This window comes from Ciconia boyciana, chromosome 6 (assembly GCF_034638445.1).
Source record: "Ciconia boyciana chromosome 6, ASM3463844v1, whole genome shotgun sequence".
In the NCBI taxonomy this organism is placed as follows: domain Eukaryota; kingdom Metazoa; phylum Chordata; class Aves; order Ciconiiformes; family Ciconiidae; genus Ciconia; species Ciconia boyciana.
This window is the reverse complement of record NC_132939.1, coordinates 18,232,152-18,249,216: the sequence shown is the minus strand read 5'-3', so window position 1 is coordinate 18,249,216 and position 17,065 is coordinate 18,232,152. Positions and strand designations below refer to the sequence as shown.

Here is a 17,065-nt window from a genome sequence, read left to right as displayed (position 1 = left end):
AGCCACCTTAGTTCATGCCGGCGAGGGGAAATCACTTTACCATCTGTTTGTCTTCAGAGTCTGACTCATTATTTTTATTTCAGCTGTCGCCAAGCAATAGCAAAAATCCCAATACACCAGCATATCTACCAGTGCAAACTGTCTTGTCCTCAGCCACCAGAGAAAAAGCAGCTCATTCCCGGTTCTCCGCAATGTGCAATACTAAATCTTCTGCAAAAAGCCAGGAAGGAAAAAAAGGGTACAGCTAGGTTCTGAAGGTCATCTTGGTCATCAACATACATGGCATCCAGATGAAAAACGAGAACTCGTAGCCTCTGGAAATGGAGGAATGGGGCTTGTCTCTGAAGGCACCCACATCCACAGGTGATGGAGATGGTGGAGGCAGTGTAGCCCTCTTCTGCCCCTCTGAGCTCCTAATCTAGCATTAAAACCAGAGTTCAAAACAAAAGAGCGCCATCGTTTGCACCAGTCCATGGCACACCCATGCCTGACAAAAACGGGGCGTGCTGCTGCTTACTCCACATGTTCTTGCCTGCTCCTTAGTACCCTCAGAGGCTCATGGCAGGTGTGTCCCCAGCACCCTAGACAGAGTTACACAGTGCTGGTAGCCTTTGCCCGTGGTTGACTCTTGGCTCCCTTTGCCTGTTTACTACCCTCTTCCTATCCATTAGTGCTCGCCTACCAGAGGACTCATGTTGTCCTCTCTTCCCCCCTCCAGCCGGGAACCCATTTGAATGCCTGTGACTGTACTACCATATGTGTATACATTTAAAAAAATAGGATCACCAAACAGGGAAACACCTCCAGAGCTGCTGTTTTAAAACTACAGCACGACTCCAGACAGACAGAAGACGTTTTGCGCTAACCTTGTCATTGCTGCCAAATGTATTCCAAACGCAGCCCTCATCTCATAAATTACCGTAGTTAGCAATGCTCCAGCAGGTGAAAGTATATATTTAAAAACTGACAATGCAAATGAAGTGGCTGCAGTTTATATTACGGGTGACTCACAGCGAGGCCCTGCTTGAAGGGATCCAGTGAAGTCTCCTCAGCTGGGGGTGCAGCCTTAACTCTAGCACACACATCAGCAAAACAACCGGTGATGCAGCAGGGTGGGATGCCATGGGGGGAAAATTAAAGTGCCACTAAAATCAGACAAAGTGGGGTTACATTGTAATTTCTTCTTTTGTTGAAAAACGATGGCACAGATACTCAAGGCCTATAGCAAATCCCTCAGAGCAGGGTGGTCTGAAGAGGTAAAGGCACAACCTTTAGAGGCTCAGGCCCTGCGGAGGCATTAATTCAATGATGAAGCCCCAGGGCAGTAAGAGAGCTTGAGCCTGGGGAAAGGGCGGAGATGAGCCCCGCAGACTGCTGGGCCACATGCTGGTGCAGCCTGCCGGCACAGCAAACCTTGCCTTTTCTTTTTCCTTAACGTAAGGTGAACAAGCTAAATATTAGAAGCCACTCGGGAAATATATTTTCACTGAAAATTTAAACTTTTCGCTGAAAGAAGGGGGGAAAAAAAATCAGGCATCTTTGGCCAACACCAGTAAAACATTTTCAGACAGAATTCCACTTCCTGACGCACACACAGAAAACTGTTCTTCTGGGACAGAAAAATAGAAACTTTTCTTTTTTGGATGGATAGTGGTTTTATGCCCCAAGTGACTTGGGGTTTTCTGGTTAGAAAATACATATTTAAAAAAAAAAGAACAAAACAAAAAACCAGACACTTCCTCCGAAGTTTTCATTGTGGCCAAACCCCGCTTTTCCGATAAGAAAAAAAGCTCTGCTGACATGTTTTCTTCCAGACTGTTTAGGGAGGCGGCGCCGTGCCCGCCCGGCCGACCCGCTGACGGCGCCGAGCAGCCCGAGCGTGGCCGTCGCGCCTCAGCCACCGCGGCGCGGAGCCAGCGCCGCCACTCCCAGCCGCCAGCACCACGGGCGCTCTGGGTGCCGGGTGAGCCCCAAACTCGCCCCCCGGCAGGCGGCCGCGCCAGCACCTCGCATCGCCTCACAGGCTGCAAAATGGCGGGCGGCGCCGTGCACCCTGGGAGCTGTAGTCCCTCCTTCGCCGCCGCGACGGAGGGGAGAGCTCAGCCGTGTTTTGCGGCAGGCCCCTGGTATTTTCCCCACGCCCCGGCTCTCAAAATGTCCCCCGCCGGGGGAAAGGCGGGCGACTACAACTCCCAGGACGCAAAGGAGAGAGGAGGTGCGGGGAGGGGCGGATGCCTCCCGCTTCCCGCCCCCTCCGTGCTGCTTTGCCTGCTGGGAGTTGTAGTCTCGCCGCCACGTGCTGCTGCCCCGTAGGGGCTGGTAGGGACTCAATGTCCCGGCGCGCCCCACGAGGGGGCCGTCGCTGCGGCCGTAGGCGAGGGCGAGAGGCGGGAAAGGCGGGCGGCCGCTGTGAGGAGGCGTTGGGCCCGTGCTGTGTCGGGGTATGGGGCGCTTCCCCCCTTTCCCCACCGGTTCGCGGTGTGTGCCCGGATGTGGCGGTGGGCTGGAGGCTTCTATGCGCGGTGCTGAGCGGGAGCGGGGGACGGCGAGCGGAGGGGCTCCAGGCGCCCCTGTGTCCTGAGGAGAAAGGTGTGGGGGCTAGAGGAGGGTGGCAGCCCCCGGGGGCGCAGAGGCCTGCGGGGTGTGTGTGTTTGTATCTAGCAGGATACCGGCCCGGGGAAGGGAGCTGGGCCCTGGGTGGACAGGCAGGACAGCTGAGGCTGTGGGCTCTGTCCTTTCCCCCTCCTCGGGGTGGGGTGCCCACTGGAGATGTGAGCTAGGGCCCTCTTCCTTGGTGTGGCGGCGTGTGTGGGCACCGTCCCGAAGGACCGTGCTGTTGTCGGCATGGGATTGCTGGCAGGCTTTGCTGCAGTGCTCTCTCTGCGATGCGAGCAGACTCGTGGCCGTGTTTCGGAGTGACTGGGGTCTCTGTTTTCCGCACAGGCTGCACGAAGACGCACAGAGCCTGTTTGCGTAAGACCAGGATGGAAGAGTCCAATGGGGACCTTCCCATCCAGAGAGACGCCATCCTATCCGAGTTGTGCTGTGATCACGTCACCGTAACAAGCCTGTGAGTCTGTCTGGTGTGCTGTAAGGGTCAGTATGTTTGGCTACTAACGCTGTTAGGACTAAAACATCTCCTTAGGAGCAAAATTTTTTCTTTCTGTGTAACTCTCCTCAGACAAGAGATACCCTGATTCACAGCCTGTGATGAACGCTTATACTGCCATTTGAAAACAGCTACTTTAGTCAGTTATGCACTTCAGTGTCTCTTTTGGGTTGTAGTCTTTACTTTTCATGTGTTATAAAACTAAGCGGAAGAATGTATGATTTTCAGATGATTATTTCCCATTTAGGGGTTATGCTGAGGGCAATGTTTTCAAAAGCAGTCATCAGATCCCTTTTGTCAAAGACAGCCAGACTTTACATGGAACATAGCACTCGGTCTGTTGAATTCTTCAGAATTTTCTCTGTGTTTTAATGCCTCATGAAGATCTAGCCCTAACTGTCAATATGACCTTTCTTTGAAAACAGAACTCTGTGGTATCTATGGTCTTAAGTACTTAGCAGCACTTACTACTTGCAATGCATAAGTATTATTTTTATATTTTCTTAGCTGCATTTAATACTGTTCATTTAGTAGAGGTTTACTGCACATGCAAATTACAGTTTTATTTTTTTAAAACCTCTCTTCTGTGCTACAGAATAAGGTTGGCAATGTGAATGTGGAGACTGAGTAAATATAGTGGTGCCTGCCTTATTAGGCTGTGTGTCTTTTGCCAAAAATCCAGGAATATCTGCAGACTTTTATACCAGCATGAGTTTGTGTCAGATCTAGAACTCAGTTCTGCAGTGTTGGATGATTCAGGAAGAAGGAATTATTTTTAAAACTACATTTCCAGTATCTTGATGGAAATGTTTGTTTTCTAGGGTGGAACTGCAGAGGTCTTTGGTGGCTTTAACTGACCCTCAGGAGGGGAAGCCGACTCAGTCTCAAGAGAAAGTGAGTGACTAACAGACTTTCCATGTCTGTTTACTGCATCATTTCAGAAGAACCTATAATTAAGTAGTTGAGATTATTCTAATAATGTATTAGAACGGTTTCTGTAATTCATGTTTTTGTGAGTTGAACTGAAGCGTGTGTTTGCCCACTCTTTCTGATTGCCTGGCAAGCAGTCATGTGATCGCCAACTGCCTCAGGTCTGCAAGGTTCCCTTCAAGCGGGTGGCAGAGTGAATCAGGTATTCCAGCTGCTACTGGAAGTCAGGCTTCAGATCATACTGCCTTTTTACTGACTGAAGGGCCAGCTCTTGCAGACCCTTGGTTGCAGTCTCTCCTTGTTTCCGTGCACAAGTATGGCATGTGCAATTAGTTTTCTTAATCCAGTGGGATTGATTTATTGAGCTGGCTCATTTTCTGGTTTCAGCAATTTAGTAGTGACATGAGAGCTTAAACCCAAGGAAGGAGTGGAGTTTGTACTTTATGTCACTTTAAAGCAATCCTGAAACTGTAGTCCTGGTATTTTTGTGGCTTCTCTGCCACTGACCTCGATCAGTGATAGTGTCCTGTATAATAGGCAGAACGTGATGGTTATTGGGACAGGAGGTACAGTGGCTAATGCAATGAAGCATTGTAATGGCCAAAAGAAAGTGTGAGAGATGAGGATGTGTTTTTGTGGATTTATACAGTATGATAAATGCAGGGTGTAATTCGGAGAGGTCATTGTTGTCTCTTGGAAGATGTGTAAGACAGTTATGGGGTACTCAGATTTGCTCAAAAACTTCATGCTCATCTTTTAGTAATTGGACCTGCTGTAACCTTTAATGAAATTTGGTGGGCAATGCTATTTTTAATTACTTCATATTCTTGTATTGAGTTTTGTGTAAGGCTTTAATTTTAATGTGCGTAAATTCCTTAAATAATGTTTTTATTTCAAGCAAAATTGCTTAGGAATGCCTGAAGTACAGCTGCCTGTTATATTGCAGTAATAATTATTTTGTATGGCACAGAATTATAGTCTCGTACTTGGTTCTCATTTCACAGTTGAATTTTTATGCTCCTTTGTGTTCTAGGCACTAAACTCACTGGGCATTTGGAAAACTGTATTTGCAGCTGTTCCTGGGCCTACACCAAAGACCTCAGTGGAGTGATATCTCAAAGATGGGAGATCAGGATGCAGGTGAACCCTTTCTGGGGATAGTGGCTGGTGGTGCCACAGACTACGAAGGAGCTCTGCCCTCAGACACAGTGTCACTCAGCGATTCTGATTCTGATGATTTGGGGTTAGCGGATGAAGCGGAAGTTGATACAATATCTCCTGAGGAGCCACCTGTAGATGATGGGGATTGCAGATCAGGGGAGACCCCTGACTCTTCAAACAGCAGTCACAGATCTCCTGTCCAGCCGTTCCATCTGAGGGGCATGAGTTCTATGTTCTCTCTCCGTAGTCAGAGCATTTTTGATTGCCTGGAAGAGGCGGCCAAGTTGTCTGTGCCCTCGATGCCTGAAGATAATGTTGTTGATGGGAGGTTTAAGCGTCCATTGCCTCCAACCACAGTTTCAGGTAACATGGTTCCAGAAAGCCTGGGAAAGCAAGCTCCCAAAGTGCAGGCTCCCAAAACCTCTCCTGCAGTGCCTGACTATGTGGCACACCCAGAGCGCTGGACCAAATACAGCCTGGATGGAGTTTCAGAGTCTAGTGACAAGACTAACAGGGCAGTGGCCCTGGAATTTCTAGAGGGTTTGAAGAAAAGAGGGGAGGAACAAAGCTCAGCTACCCAAGATAGCTACACCCCATACTTCAACCAGGACCCTTCCAGCTGTGGAGCTGGGAGGATTGTCTTCACCAAACCAGCAAAAAGGGGTGTTGATGGACTGGAAAAAAAAACATCAGCAGGGGAGGATGGTAAGAAACACATGAAAACAGATCTGAAAGGAAAATCTCTTAAGAAGACTGATGACTTTAGGGAGGAAGATAAGGTAGAGCTGGGGCACTTAGATAGTGGAAGTGGAAAGGCAACAGAGGAGGAGGAGTGCATGATGGCGGGGGACCTGGATACAGAAGGTAAGCTTAGTGCAAGGTTTAGTGGCACAGGTGAAGAGCCATCGGTGGAAACAGTTGGATTTCATTGCAGTAAGAAGAAGAATAGGAAAAATTTCCGACCTAAAGTAGACAGTGAAGGGGAGGAGGAAGAGTCCTGAAGGATGGAGCACATTGGAGACATCCAGGGACTTATATTGTCTTTGGATATGTTTGGTTTTTTCTCTGACTTTTTTTTCTGGTCCAGAAACCATGTGATAGCTTCTTGTCTAACGGTTTGCATCATAGCCACCAAGAACATTTTACATTGTTAGAAATTAAGCTACCTGAAATACACTCCAGACTTTTTGTTTGTGAAAAGTCTGTGGGCACAGGATAGTTGCACCCTAGCAGGAGAGAATAAGGTGTGCTTTGTTTGCTTGAGCAGCTCCCTGGGCCTTGCTCTGGAGCTGAAGTAGCCAAAGAAAAAGATGTGTTAGCTAAAAGGCTGCAAGGCTTCCTACTAACCCCCAGATTTAGAGCTGTTCCCAAATCCTGTAGAATCCTGGAACAAGTATGATGAGCTCATTATGTAGAGATTTTTAAACAATGAAAATAAAACCTAGTCTTCCACTAGATGTGATTTCTCCTGGCCCTGTCCCAGGGAGTAAAATCTTTTTTTTTTTTTTTTACTTTTTTTTTTTTGAATACATCCTTCTCTCATTGCCATTGAGAGTGAAAGCACAACGGTGCCCAGTCATGAGTTTGGAGGGCCCAGGTGGGAACTGCCAAAACCGATTTTTTTTTTTTTTTTAAGGTTTGCTTAGTTTTTGCCTTATGTAGTGTTACCTGATAAAGATTTAAAAAAACACAATGTTTCCTGTGGAGAGGTACAACTCTGGATACATCCTGGTGAAGACATGTTCAGGATGGCTTCAGCAAAGTCTCACCACATTGAGCGTAGGTCAGAATTCGCAACAGCTTCAGTTGTTAAGTTGGGCTGCAGCTTCTCCTCTTATTGGTATGATATGATGTGATGATTCTTGGCCTGCACATTTGTATGTCCTTTCCAGGTGGCACTGTGTCCACATTGATTCTGTGTGTGGGTTTGGTGGGAATGAGGTATTTATACCAGAACTGGACACTTTTTTGTTCTTTGGGATTCAATAAACTTTCAGTTGTAGCTTGATTTCTTCATCTCTTTGAACCATTCTGATTAATGCAGCTATAGTTTTAACAAATACTCAGTCTATTTGATTTTAGAATTGTCTTGAAAATCTTCTAGAATGTTACTCTAAGCTTACCGTCTTGTAACTTCTCCTTCAAGTCTTATATTTTAGATTCTAGAATTCACATTTTTAACATCTTCAATCATTTTACAATATATAGAGAATCACCTCATACAATGAATCACCTCATACAATGAATCACATTGTAGTGTTTGTCAAACATAGTAGTTTTTCACACAGAATGTTAATAAATTTTATAAATAAGCTTGAAAGATTAAATTCTTTGAAAGGTTATATGATTTGAAACTCAAATTAGTTCAGGTCAGTTTGGACTGACATTTTTTTGCCAGTATTCTAAATTAACCAACCCCGATGTTGGTATTTATAACCGTGTAGTGAAAGACTGCTTCTTTAGAATTTGTGATCTTTCTTGCTAGACTGTTCTTGCTCAAACTCTGAAGGATATCTGAGGAGGTTACTTCCTCTGGGGTGTTAGCATCTTATCAATAATTGACTGGTAGGCCCGAATCATTTGGGTCTTTGTGTTTGAACACATGCATCATTTGGCAGCAGAAGCAGAAAGCAACATAAAATGAGTAATAGTGCTCCATCTTTTGATATTCACCTTTTAATTTTAAAAGCAGAATGTATTTTCTCATGAGTATATGGTTTGATGCACATTAATTAATGGGTCATTGCTAAATACATCAGTTGTTCCAGTGCATGTGAGTGGGACATAACAGCAATTCCAAATGGATAGATTTGGGTTTCCAGTGGATAATTAAGGTGCTGATCACAATTAAAATAGTAGCCGTTTCAGAATGGAAGCTGCTTCCAAGAGGAGGGCGTGCTGGTTGTATGATCTGCATTATTTCCTAACAAAAAATGTAGCTCAGTACAAACTTACTGGTTTTATAACTTCTGCTTGCCTAGGGTGAAGAACAGGTAGGACAGTACCAGAATTTCTTCACTGTTAATGGAGTCACTGAGATCTGGGGCACAGCTGAATACACTGGGAAAATGCCTATTTTATGAAGACATCATAACAAGATTAATATCTATTCATAAAAGACTCATGTTGGAAAGGTATTTTTATCAGATTTGAGGCGTTTTTTTCTGCCTCTGGTAACAGAGAAATCTTTTGCGCAGCCTACATTTATGTTACATAGAAGCAGCGTTATATGCATGAGGACGTTAAGTTCAGTTGAAACTTATCAGTGTAAGAAAGACCACAACCCAATACTTCTTCCATCTGATGCTGTTTATATTATTCCAAAGAAATTTCCCTGTAAAGGACGGTAGTAATATTCATTTTATTGGTGTATCTTTTCATACAAAATTCTAAGAAAGCCAGCTAGCTTTTGTATGCTAAAAACGTACATACCAGTTTAAGTAATCAAAAAAATGACAAACAGTCCAAATTCCTAGTTTGTAGGAAAATTCTTGCTACACATTCTTGCTTTACAGTCTTTAAGTGATTCCCCCCCCCCCCCCCCCCCAACCTGTGAGAGAGAAAAGTAAAATGAAATCAGAAGACTGCTTAGGTGTAGATGCGGTGTTCTGTGTGGTGTGATACATAAAGGCAAAGTCACCTTTAACAGCAGCTATGATCTGGCATTGAAACAAAAAAGCAAGCAGCAGAGGCTGGGGGTCTGACTGCGGGAGGGTCACCTGCTTTGTTTGGAAAGTGACTGCACGCCACTGCACACTTGAGGAGCACACGATGAGATTCCAGTTTCTGGGAATGAGTGAGGAGCCCTCAATAAGGAATACCAACAAAGGAATACCTCACAGAAGCCAGCATGGGAAGAGAAGATGGTGAGTGCAATCATTTGAGGGTTGTAAGAACTGCAGGAACTGTATGGATTGTAATAGTTTAGTATCCCAGGCTCGTTCCTGTGGAAACTATTTCTTGATTTCCTTTCTAAGCAACTCAGAAATACGAGCTTGCTTTCTTGGCCAAGGAAGTGGCTTGGGTTTTAGTGCATAAATCATCACCCTTCCAAAGGGAGACTCCCTTGAACAGCGAAATGTGGAAATTGGCAATGATGACGATGGATTGAGGGTGTGGTATTTGGAGAACAGAAGGCAGATCATATTTAGAAAATAAGGTGGTAGAGTCATCCTGGAGGAGAAAGTTTTTAGTGTGATTTGTGGAATAGAGTTTTGGAGAAGGACTGAGCGATACAGGAGCAGGAGGGAAGAAAGCCCAAGAAATTGAAGGAGGAAGACCAAGAAATCCTCAGTAGTGTCAAACATTGGCAGTGCTTGGCATAAAGGCTTTGAGAGCTGGGCCTTAGGCCTTCATGAGATTAGGATTTTACTTCTACAGTAGTTCAGTAGGACAAAAGGTTTAATCTGAAGAAATGAGAAGAAAATCTAATTGTCAATGTACGTGACGTTAGTCTCGGACTGATCTACCCGCTCTTCTCTTTCACTTCTTTCTGGCAAAGGCACTTCTGTGTTGGCATTCATCACACCTAATAGGATTGTAAAAGCCATGTGCTTGGTTAAAAGCCTTAGGACAAGGGGCATATAATAGTAATTGCTTAAGAAACTTTAAAATGTTGAAAATAATACACAATAAAAAGATACTGTAGATTCTATTACTTTGCATTTGTTCAGTAAATGATAAAAACCGGTTTCTTCTTCATTTTTCAGCTATTTAAGTTTCTGATTTTTATTCAGTTACAGTATTAAAATGTCTGGGGAACAGGACGGTTTTTCTTACTGGAATGTTGATGATGAAGCAATTTACATATGTGTTTTATAAGCTTCTAACGGAATTAAGTCAAGTTTGAGGTTAGTTCGAGTCTGAGTGACTTGAGGTCTTGTCATGTCACGACTTTGCTGAGTTTCCAACTACTTCTTTTTCCCTTGTGGTATATATATGTTCAGTTTATAGTTTTTGGAGGGCTTTTTGTGTCATAGATAGTAATAGGTAGATATTGAAATAGATCATTAAGAGGAATATCCCAAATCTTTATTGTGTTGGGTATCCTGTGGTGGCTGAGAAATGGTTTGTTTCTGTCTCTAATGTTTTAAACTCCAAACAGTGGAGCCCTGGGACACAGGACAAGATTCTTAACTGACAGAAATAGTTGCAGCTCTGAAGGCAAACGAGCTGTGCTGATTAAAACAAAGTAGGAGGCTTGCTCAATTTTTATTTTTAATGATTATTGTTATCCACATTAAATGTTTTGGTAATACTTTGGTAGTACTATCTCATTGACTCAAGAAACCCTGTGGCAAATAGATACTTATTTACATGCTTAAAATTGAGTGAGATCATTCTAACTCACAGTCACAGGCCAGTCCTATTTTAAATATATTTTGCAAAAGGTAATTTTTTCATTCTGAAGTATGAATATTCTGTTCCTTGTTTATATTCCCATTACCTCTAGGTAGGTACCTCCTTATGTGTTTCTTTTCCAATCTTTTTTTTTTCCTTGCATTTTTTAAACTAAATATTTCAGCTGTATTAATTAGCTTGTCCATGGTTGTTTTCAATACTTACATGTATAGTTTGGAGCTGGTTGATTGCTCAAGAGGTTGGTTTTGGTTAAAACCTCTGCCATTGAGGAGATAACAGCTGTACAGTAGCAAATCTACAAAATAGGTAGTGATTTCTACATCAGCTAATTTTTGTAGTACTTTATCCATTCTTAAATTTGCAAGAAAGATAATCTAGGCAGCAGACTGAAGCAGCATTAGAGATACCACATGTATTTATTTATTTATTTATTTTTAAAGAAATAGTTGGACTGTCTTGGAGAAAGATTTGTATTAAATACCTTTCCTTTTTTGTGGGTATATTGCATTACCTCAAGCTGGCACAAATTTATTAAAGCACTTCTTGTGTGTTCCTGTCAGACCTGTATTTGGTGTCAACATTGTTCATTGAATAGCATGTCTTTTTTCAGGAAGCCATGAAATGGATAAGAAAGGGGAGGGAAACTGCAATGGGAGTATTAAGATAAGGAGCTCTCAGCAAGGCCAAAATCACACTGGAGAGTTCTAGGGACAAAGAAAACAATAACAGTTGTGCTACATAGCACATGGTAATGCTGAGCATTTTCAGACTGTTTAAAAAATGTTTGTTTATATTTCAAGGATTTGTCATCAAAAGCTCAAGATAGGGTTTCCTTCTATTATTTGTGTTTCACATTTGTATGTTAGAGACTTCCTGTTGAGACGTTGGTATCTAGTATCTAAGAAAATTAGAAAAACTGATGTCCAAGAAGATTAGTCTAGGTCAGATCAGACAGAATAGGGGTCTTTTCAAAGTTGACGGCTTTAAAGAAAGAAGATGTTGGGAGAAGGAGGAGAATGGAGGGGGGAAGATGAAGCGTTTGCTTCCAGAAGCATCCTAACGAAGGAAATAAACACTTCTCAAGTAGACTAGCAAAGAGAGCAAGAAATACTGTATTCCCCTTTCTCCTTTCTACTAGAGGTCAGAAATGCTTCTTTACATATGTATATCACCAGAGAGAAAACAATAAGGAAAGTAAAACCATAATACAGATCCATTCCTCCTTCCCTTTATCCCTAAATAGGGTCTGCCAAACCACCATTAAATGAGAGAAACATGGTGAAATCCTAAAGCTGATATAGATGCCTATAAAACTACTGCTTACCTGGGCTTCCATAACTTTAAAACGCTTTTCTTGTTCTTTCAATCCACTAAAATATTTAGACAAATTATCCACCCTGTGGAAACAAAGCAGACATGCTGAGCAAAAGGAAAGGCCTCAGAAGAAATCCTAAAACACAAAACCCGCATAACTTACTAGAGCCATGGCCCCTCGCTGGCAGTTCTGAGCTGCTGAGACATCCCAGAGCCCCCTAAAAGTTTTGCCCTTTTGAGGTGTTCCTGCAAGTATTTTTGAACAGAACAGCATTTCTGGAACACTCTCGTGCACCTCTTGCCCAGAGACTCATGCACTCACACAGATTACAGCAGTCGTTCAGCTTCTGGTGAGGGCCACTTAGCCTCAGCTGCTGTGGAAATCAAGGACAGCAGAAAGGAGCCTTAGGTCCAGCTCTGTCTATCCAGCCACTTACATCCCACCTGTACCAAATGTGAACTGATCCTGGTGTGAGAACTGAGGCCACAATATTTTCCATCAACACAGGGGAGATGAGCCACTTCAAAATTTATATGAGGTTTCATTTTTGGAAACCGGCTTGACATTCAAATCCCTTTTTCCATGCAGTCCATATGGTGCCTCCAAATCATTGTATTGTCCACATGCTTTCTGCATCCTTCACCTCTTCTCCCATCAGTTCCTTATTCTTAGCATCTGATTCCCTATAGGCTCCTCAAATCCCTCTCTGCTTTGTCCTAACCATGATTTCAAAGTTTCCCTCTAACAGGTTACGTTCCATTCAGGTCTATGTGAAAAAGCTGCTGCTGGAATGGGTCTAATGCATTTTGGGATTGGTTCAATGCAAAGTTCAAAGAATCACTTTGAGGGTTTCATAAGATTTCAGATACACACTGCTACCACCTAAGAGCAAAGATAAAAAGCCACAGGTTTAGTGGTGTTCATCTGAACCTTTTCCAGTCTCTTTCTGGTTCTGCTATACCTGAAATACTGTGAAGCCAGACTGATTCTTACTTTTCCCCTCCAAGCAGTAACTTCATCTACAATGTACCATCTTTAAAGCTTTCTAGCTTTAGAGCTAGAAAGAATATAATTGTGCCCTTTGGAGGCAAATACATATTTATTGCTTGATCTCAACAATTGAGCTCTCATTCCTAGGGTTTGTCAGTGATCTGCTTATGAGAATAAAGTTTAAACCAATGTAATAATTCTGAATTATTATGAATTAAGAGTCTGTGTAGATTAGAGGGAGAAGAGTATTTTCCAAGAACATGCCCAAGTACGGTATTCTGGTCTCCAGCCATTCTGTGAGTTAGATGGAGGTTTGTATTGCCTGTGCTGTCTTTCAGAAAACAGACAGCACAAGAATATTTCATGGAACTCTCTTCTTATGATAACTTTCACACCCATTGGGCCTCTATTTGAAGTAAGTTTTATCATAAGAGGAAACAGCTGAAACAGGTGTTAAAAGCTTCTTTAAAGAATGCTTTGCTGTCTGGTTTTCAATATTGCTTTAGATGTTTCTGTTTTCCCTACATATAACTACTTTGTTTCTCACTTAAAGGAGTAAACCTCATAATAATAATTTAGGACTTTTTCTTTAGAATACTAAACCAATTTAAGTGATATTCCTACTGGGGAAATATTTTAGACAAGTATTTAAATGGAGACTCAGTTAATTAAATACAATTTTAGATCCAATATAATTAATTTATTGTGGCAAACTGTAGTCTGATGCCATAAAGCCGTAAATAGTTGTTCTTCTGCATCTGTGGGCTGGGGGTAATTCAAGATATCTTAAACTTCCATTCAAAAGTCTAAGCCATTTAAAAGTCTAATTCAAAAGTCTGTGTTGTATTCCTACAGGGGATGGAAGTATAGCAAAGGAACTATTCTTCCACCATTTTTTCATTAATATGATTTTCATTGAGCTTGGCTAAAGATCTGGCTGGAGCTTACAGGTCTGTACATACTTCAAGAGTGCCAAAAACTCTTGTAATACCGTAGTGATGCTGGTTTCTCACATTTTTTCATGGACTGCGTATTTCCTAACTGCATTCTAGTTGGACTCTTCATTTAAGCTTTACAAGCACCTGAATGTTCATCTCATTCAAAGCTGAAGACTTGCAAGGTACACTTATTGTGGGTCAGAATAGCATACTTATTAGATGTGGCTTTCAGCCTTTCTTCATTGCTTTCTTTCCTTTCTTGTTCAAGGTTTACAAGGTAATTTTCTTTTTGCACCAGCTCCCATGTTATGATTTTTTGATCTAGGCCAGCTGGAAGTTCTCTTTCTGTAGGAAAAAAAATTAAGAATTATATTTTACTCCCTTTTCTCTTATACTAGTAATGGAAGGGTGCTATGCTAAAGAAAAATGAAGTCTTGCCATTGCAGGCCCTTTGCCATTGCAGGAGTGTTATGTTATGAAAATGCAGAGTAAAATAAGTATTTTCTACTTTTTTTTCTTGTGGTGGAAGGCAATAGACCTTTTTGTAGTTGGATATGACTCCTGAGTTTTCTAAAGAACAGCAGGGACCAATTTCTGTGGTTCCATCTAAACTCATTTACAACCTTACTGGACTTCTGACATATTTTAGCCCCAAAGTATTTAATGAGCAGAGCTTTATGTTCAGATGCACTTTATAATCTAAGCTTCTTTATTAGAACAATTATAAATAGGAAGGACAAACTATGAATAAATCCCTCCACCCTGAAGTATAAAGCCTGTTGTTGTTGTCAAGTGTCCCAGCCAACAACAAACCTCAATTTCACAGACATATTTTGAATGTAACATACTAGTTTGTATCTTTGTAAAGACTGGTAAAAGGGCACACTTGCTGCATGCTCCAAATGCTACAGAATCTATAACCTGAGCAGTCAGGTACTTGCTTTCTTAGGGGAAAAAAGAATTTTTATATTTTTCTTGAAGAATCTTTGGCAGTATACTTTGATAGCCAGAAGTTAGTCTGAAAGGGAGCTTAGTCAAAGGGCTCTGAATTGGTCCAGTCCGACAACAGTTCTGCTCCAAAGCCCATTATCAGCCTGCACATGAGGAGTAAATAGGCTTATTATCAGACACTATTAAACAAGATGGGCCAAGTTTGCCATCACCCCAAATGCATTCTGTAATTTTTAATTATAACTTTTAAGGGACCACCATTTCTCTAAGCATGCTCGCTGTGTCTCTATTGGGAAATTCTACTGATCCTAGTAGATTTTTAGACTTGACATATGTTTTTAGGGTTGTCCATACTTAATAATTACTAAAATTCAGGAGCAAATGAAATAACTATTCATTAAACCTATCCATTGTTATCTCTTCAGAAATCAAATCCCTTTAACCAGTTTCATATCGACACCTTTGTTGTAATAACTATGGTGGATAAAGAAATGTATTGTGGGAAACTGTTTATAGTAGAGGATACATTATAAGCCTTAATTTTTCATTTGTACTCTCCTGGCATTCTTTGTTAAAAATAAATTGTGACTCTTGGCTTAAGGAAATCTTAACTGCTCTTCTGTTTTGCCTATGCAGCACGTGTTAGGAGAGTGTCAGGGTCTCCAGTTGCTAGATGTTTGTTAACAACTCACCCAGATGTTCTTTTTTATGTTCCATTTTGTTGAAGATTCTTCTGAGAACCAGAGTTATGTGGTTAATAATGATAAATGGTGGTGCTAAGGCAGGCCGCCCATGATATTCAACAATCAGGTTGTAGCGCTGAATTTTCCAGAAGATGTCTGCATTGCCCTGAACAACTTGAAAAGTGTAACTGTAATTGGGGGGAAAAAAAGTATATAATTGTTTTTACCGCAACAAGCTAAAGCTTATTATTACAAAATTTAGTCTCACATTTACTTTAAAAAAGGAACAGCGAGCTCAGCAAGTAGTGTTAATTTAATCTAAAGTTTGTGCCAATTCTTAGATATTAAAATAATTGCAGTTGCAGTCTTCAAATGTTAAAAAATACATTAGGTTTTGGGGTTTTTTTAAAAGAAAGGTAATTCCACTTCACTCAGGAAAGATTAGCAAACATGCCACGTCAGTTCTTCAACCAAATGAATCATTATTAGCCGTGTTGACATCAAGCATTTCCCCTACGTGCAGATTATCCACTGTTAAGTCTGCCAAGTTTACAGCTGCTTTGCACCTGCAGACTTGTGCTGCAGCACAGTCAGGGATCCAGACCCTTCTATGCATGTTTAATTGAATTTTTAGCAGTCAGAGAGGCTTCTTTTCTTCTTGTCTTTAATGTGGCTAGAGTAAGGATGATGAGAATTTAAGAACTATATGATCACAGAAGTCTACCTATTAATCCCCAAATAATATTCATTAGGAAAATTACTAGCGTATTCCAAAATTAATAGCCAATGGCAATGTAGTAAATGTGGGCATTCAGTTAAACCTTTGCAGCCTCTGTCTTGATACTTACTGAAATCGCTCTTACCTGAACATAGCAATCAGGAGATTCATAAGGAGAACGTTTGTGACTAGTAGGAAGATGACCAACAGAAGTATGACAAGCCAGTTGGCATAGCTATTAGGACACGATGGTGAGTTCTCCTGCAGGATCTGCAGTGGATTAAATGTACAGTTCCTGGGATATGTTCGTGATGCTGCAAAGGAAGATAGAGAAATAAAAGAATAGTTTTGACAGATCCTACTGCTACATGTATTTCTTAGAGTGGAGACAAAAGCTTTACATTTTGGTGAGCAAATCTCTGACTTTCAACAAAGAATGGCAAGAATTGCAAATTGTTCCTGAGGTCTGAAGTAATGCATTTCATAGCTATTTCAATGCATAGCTATAAAAACTGAATTAATATCTCTAAACATGTCTTTTTTAAAAAAAATAGTGACATGGATGGATGCGTATATTTAGTACCTTTACCGTTAAGATGCAAATCAAGGACAATGATGATATTGATTCCTAAAATGAGATTTAACTTGGCAGCATAATTTTGTTCTGAATATTTTACAGTCATTAAAAGCTTAAACCCAATATTGTGGTAGTATTTTTGTACTGCTCTTGTTGACTACTAGCAGGACCGTAAATTACGAGACTCTCTTAACCCTAAAAGGCCAGTTCTTTGACTGCTTGAGCTACTGAGCTAGTTCTTGCAGTTGAAAGATCATTTATGTGAACTAATATCCTATGTCTTTAATTTTGTGAAAATGTAATCATGTTGTGTACATGAAGAGACATTGCTT

At 41.6% G+C, this 17,065-nt stretch overlaps 2 protein-coding genes across 12 annotated transcripts in view; one reads left to right on the top strand and one right to left on the bottom strand.

Annotated features, from left to right (window-relative positions):
* Positions 1–2,357: 2,357 nt before the first annotated feature.
* The window catches only part of TSSC4 (tumor suppressing subtransferable candidate 4), a 62,516-nt gene continuing 47,808 nt past the window's right edge, over positions 2,358–17,065 (top strand). Inside the window, exons 1-4 of one of the 11 annotated variants that reach the window (XM_072864549.1) lie at positions 2,358–2,441; positions 2,944–3,070; positions 3,931–4,003; positions 5,073–7,525. In XM_072864549.1, coding sequence (XP_072720650.1) covers positions 5,161–6,201 — 1,041 coding nt within the window. In that variant the 5' untranslated portion in view covers positions 2,358–2,441; positions 2,944–3,070; positions 3,931–4,003; positions 5,073–5,160 and the 3' untranslated portion in view covers positions 6,202–7,525. Of the gene's footprint in view, positions 2,590–2,943; positions 3,097–3,930; positions 4,004–5,072; positions 7,526–17,065 lie in introns of those variants that run through there. The other 10 variants (XM_072864548.1, XM_072864557.1, XM_072864545.1 and 7 more) reach the window with 10 other exon arrangements.
* Positions 9,628–17,065, bottom strand: part of TRPM5 (transient receptor potential cation channel subfamily M member 5) — a 43,086-nt gene continuing 35,648 nt past the window's right edge. Inside the window, exons 19-24 of the mRNA XM_072864541.1 lie at positions 16,302–16,470; positions 15,448–15,626; positions 14,017–14,149; positions 11,886–11,958; positions 10,766–10,856; positions 9,628–9,728 (exon numbers count right to left, since the gene is read on the bottom strand). Of these exons, the coding sequence (XP_072720642.1) occupies positions 9,628–9,728; positions 10,766–10,856; positions 11,886–11,958; positions 14,017–14,149; positions 15,448–15,626; positions 16,302–16,470 (746 nt within the window). The remainder of the gene's footprint in view (positions 9,729–10,765; positions 10,857–11,885; positions 11,959–14,016; positions 14,150–15,447; positions 15,627–16,301; positions 16,471–17,065) is intronic.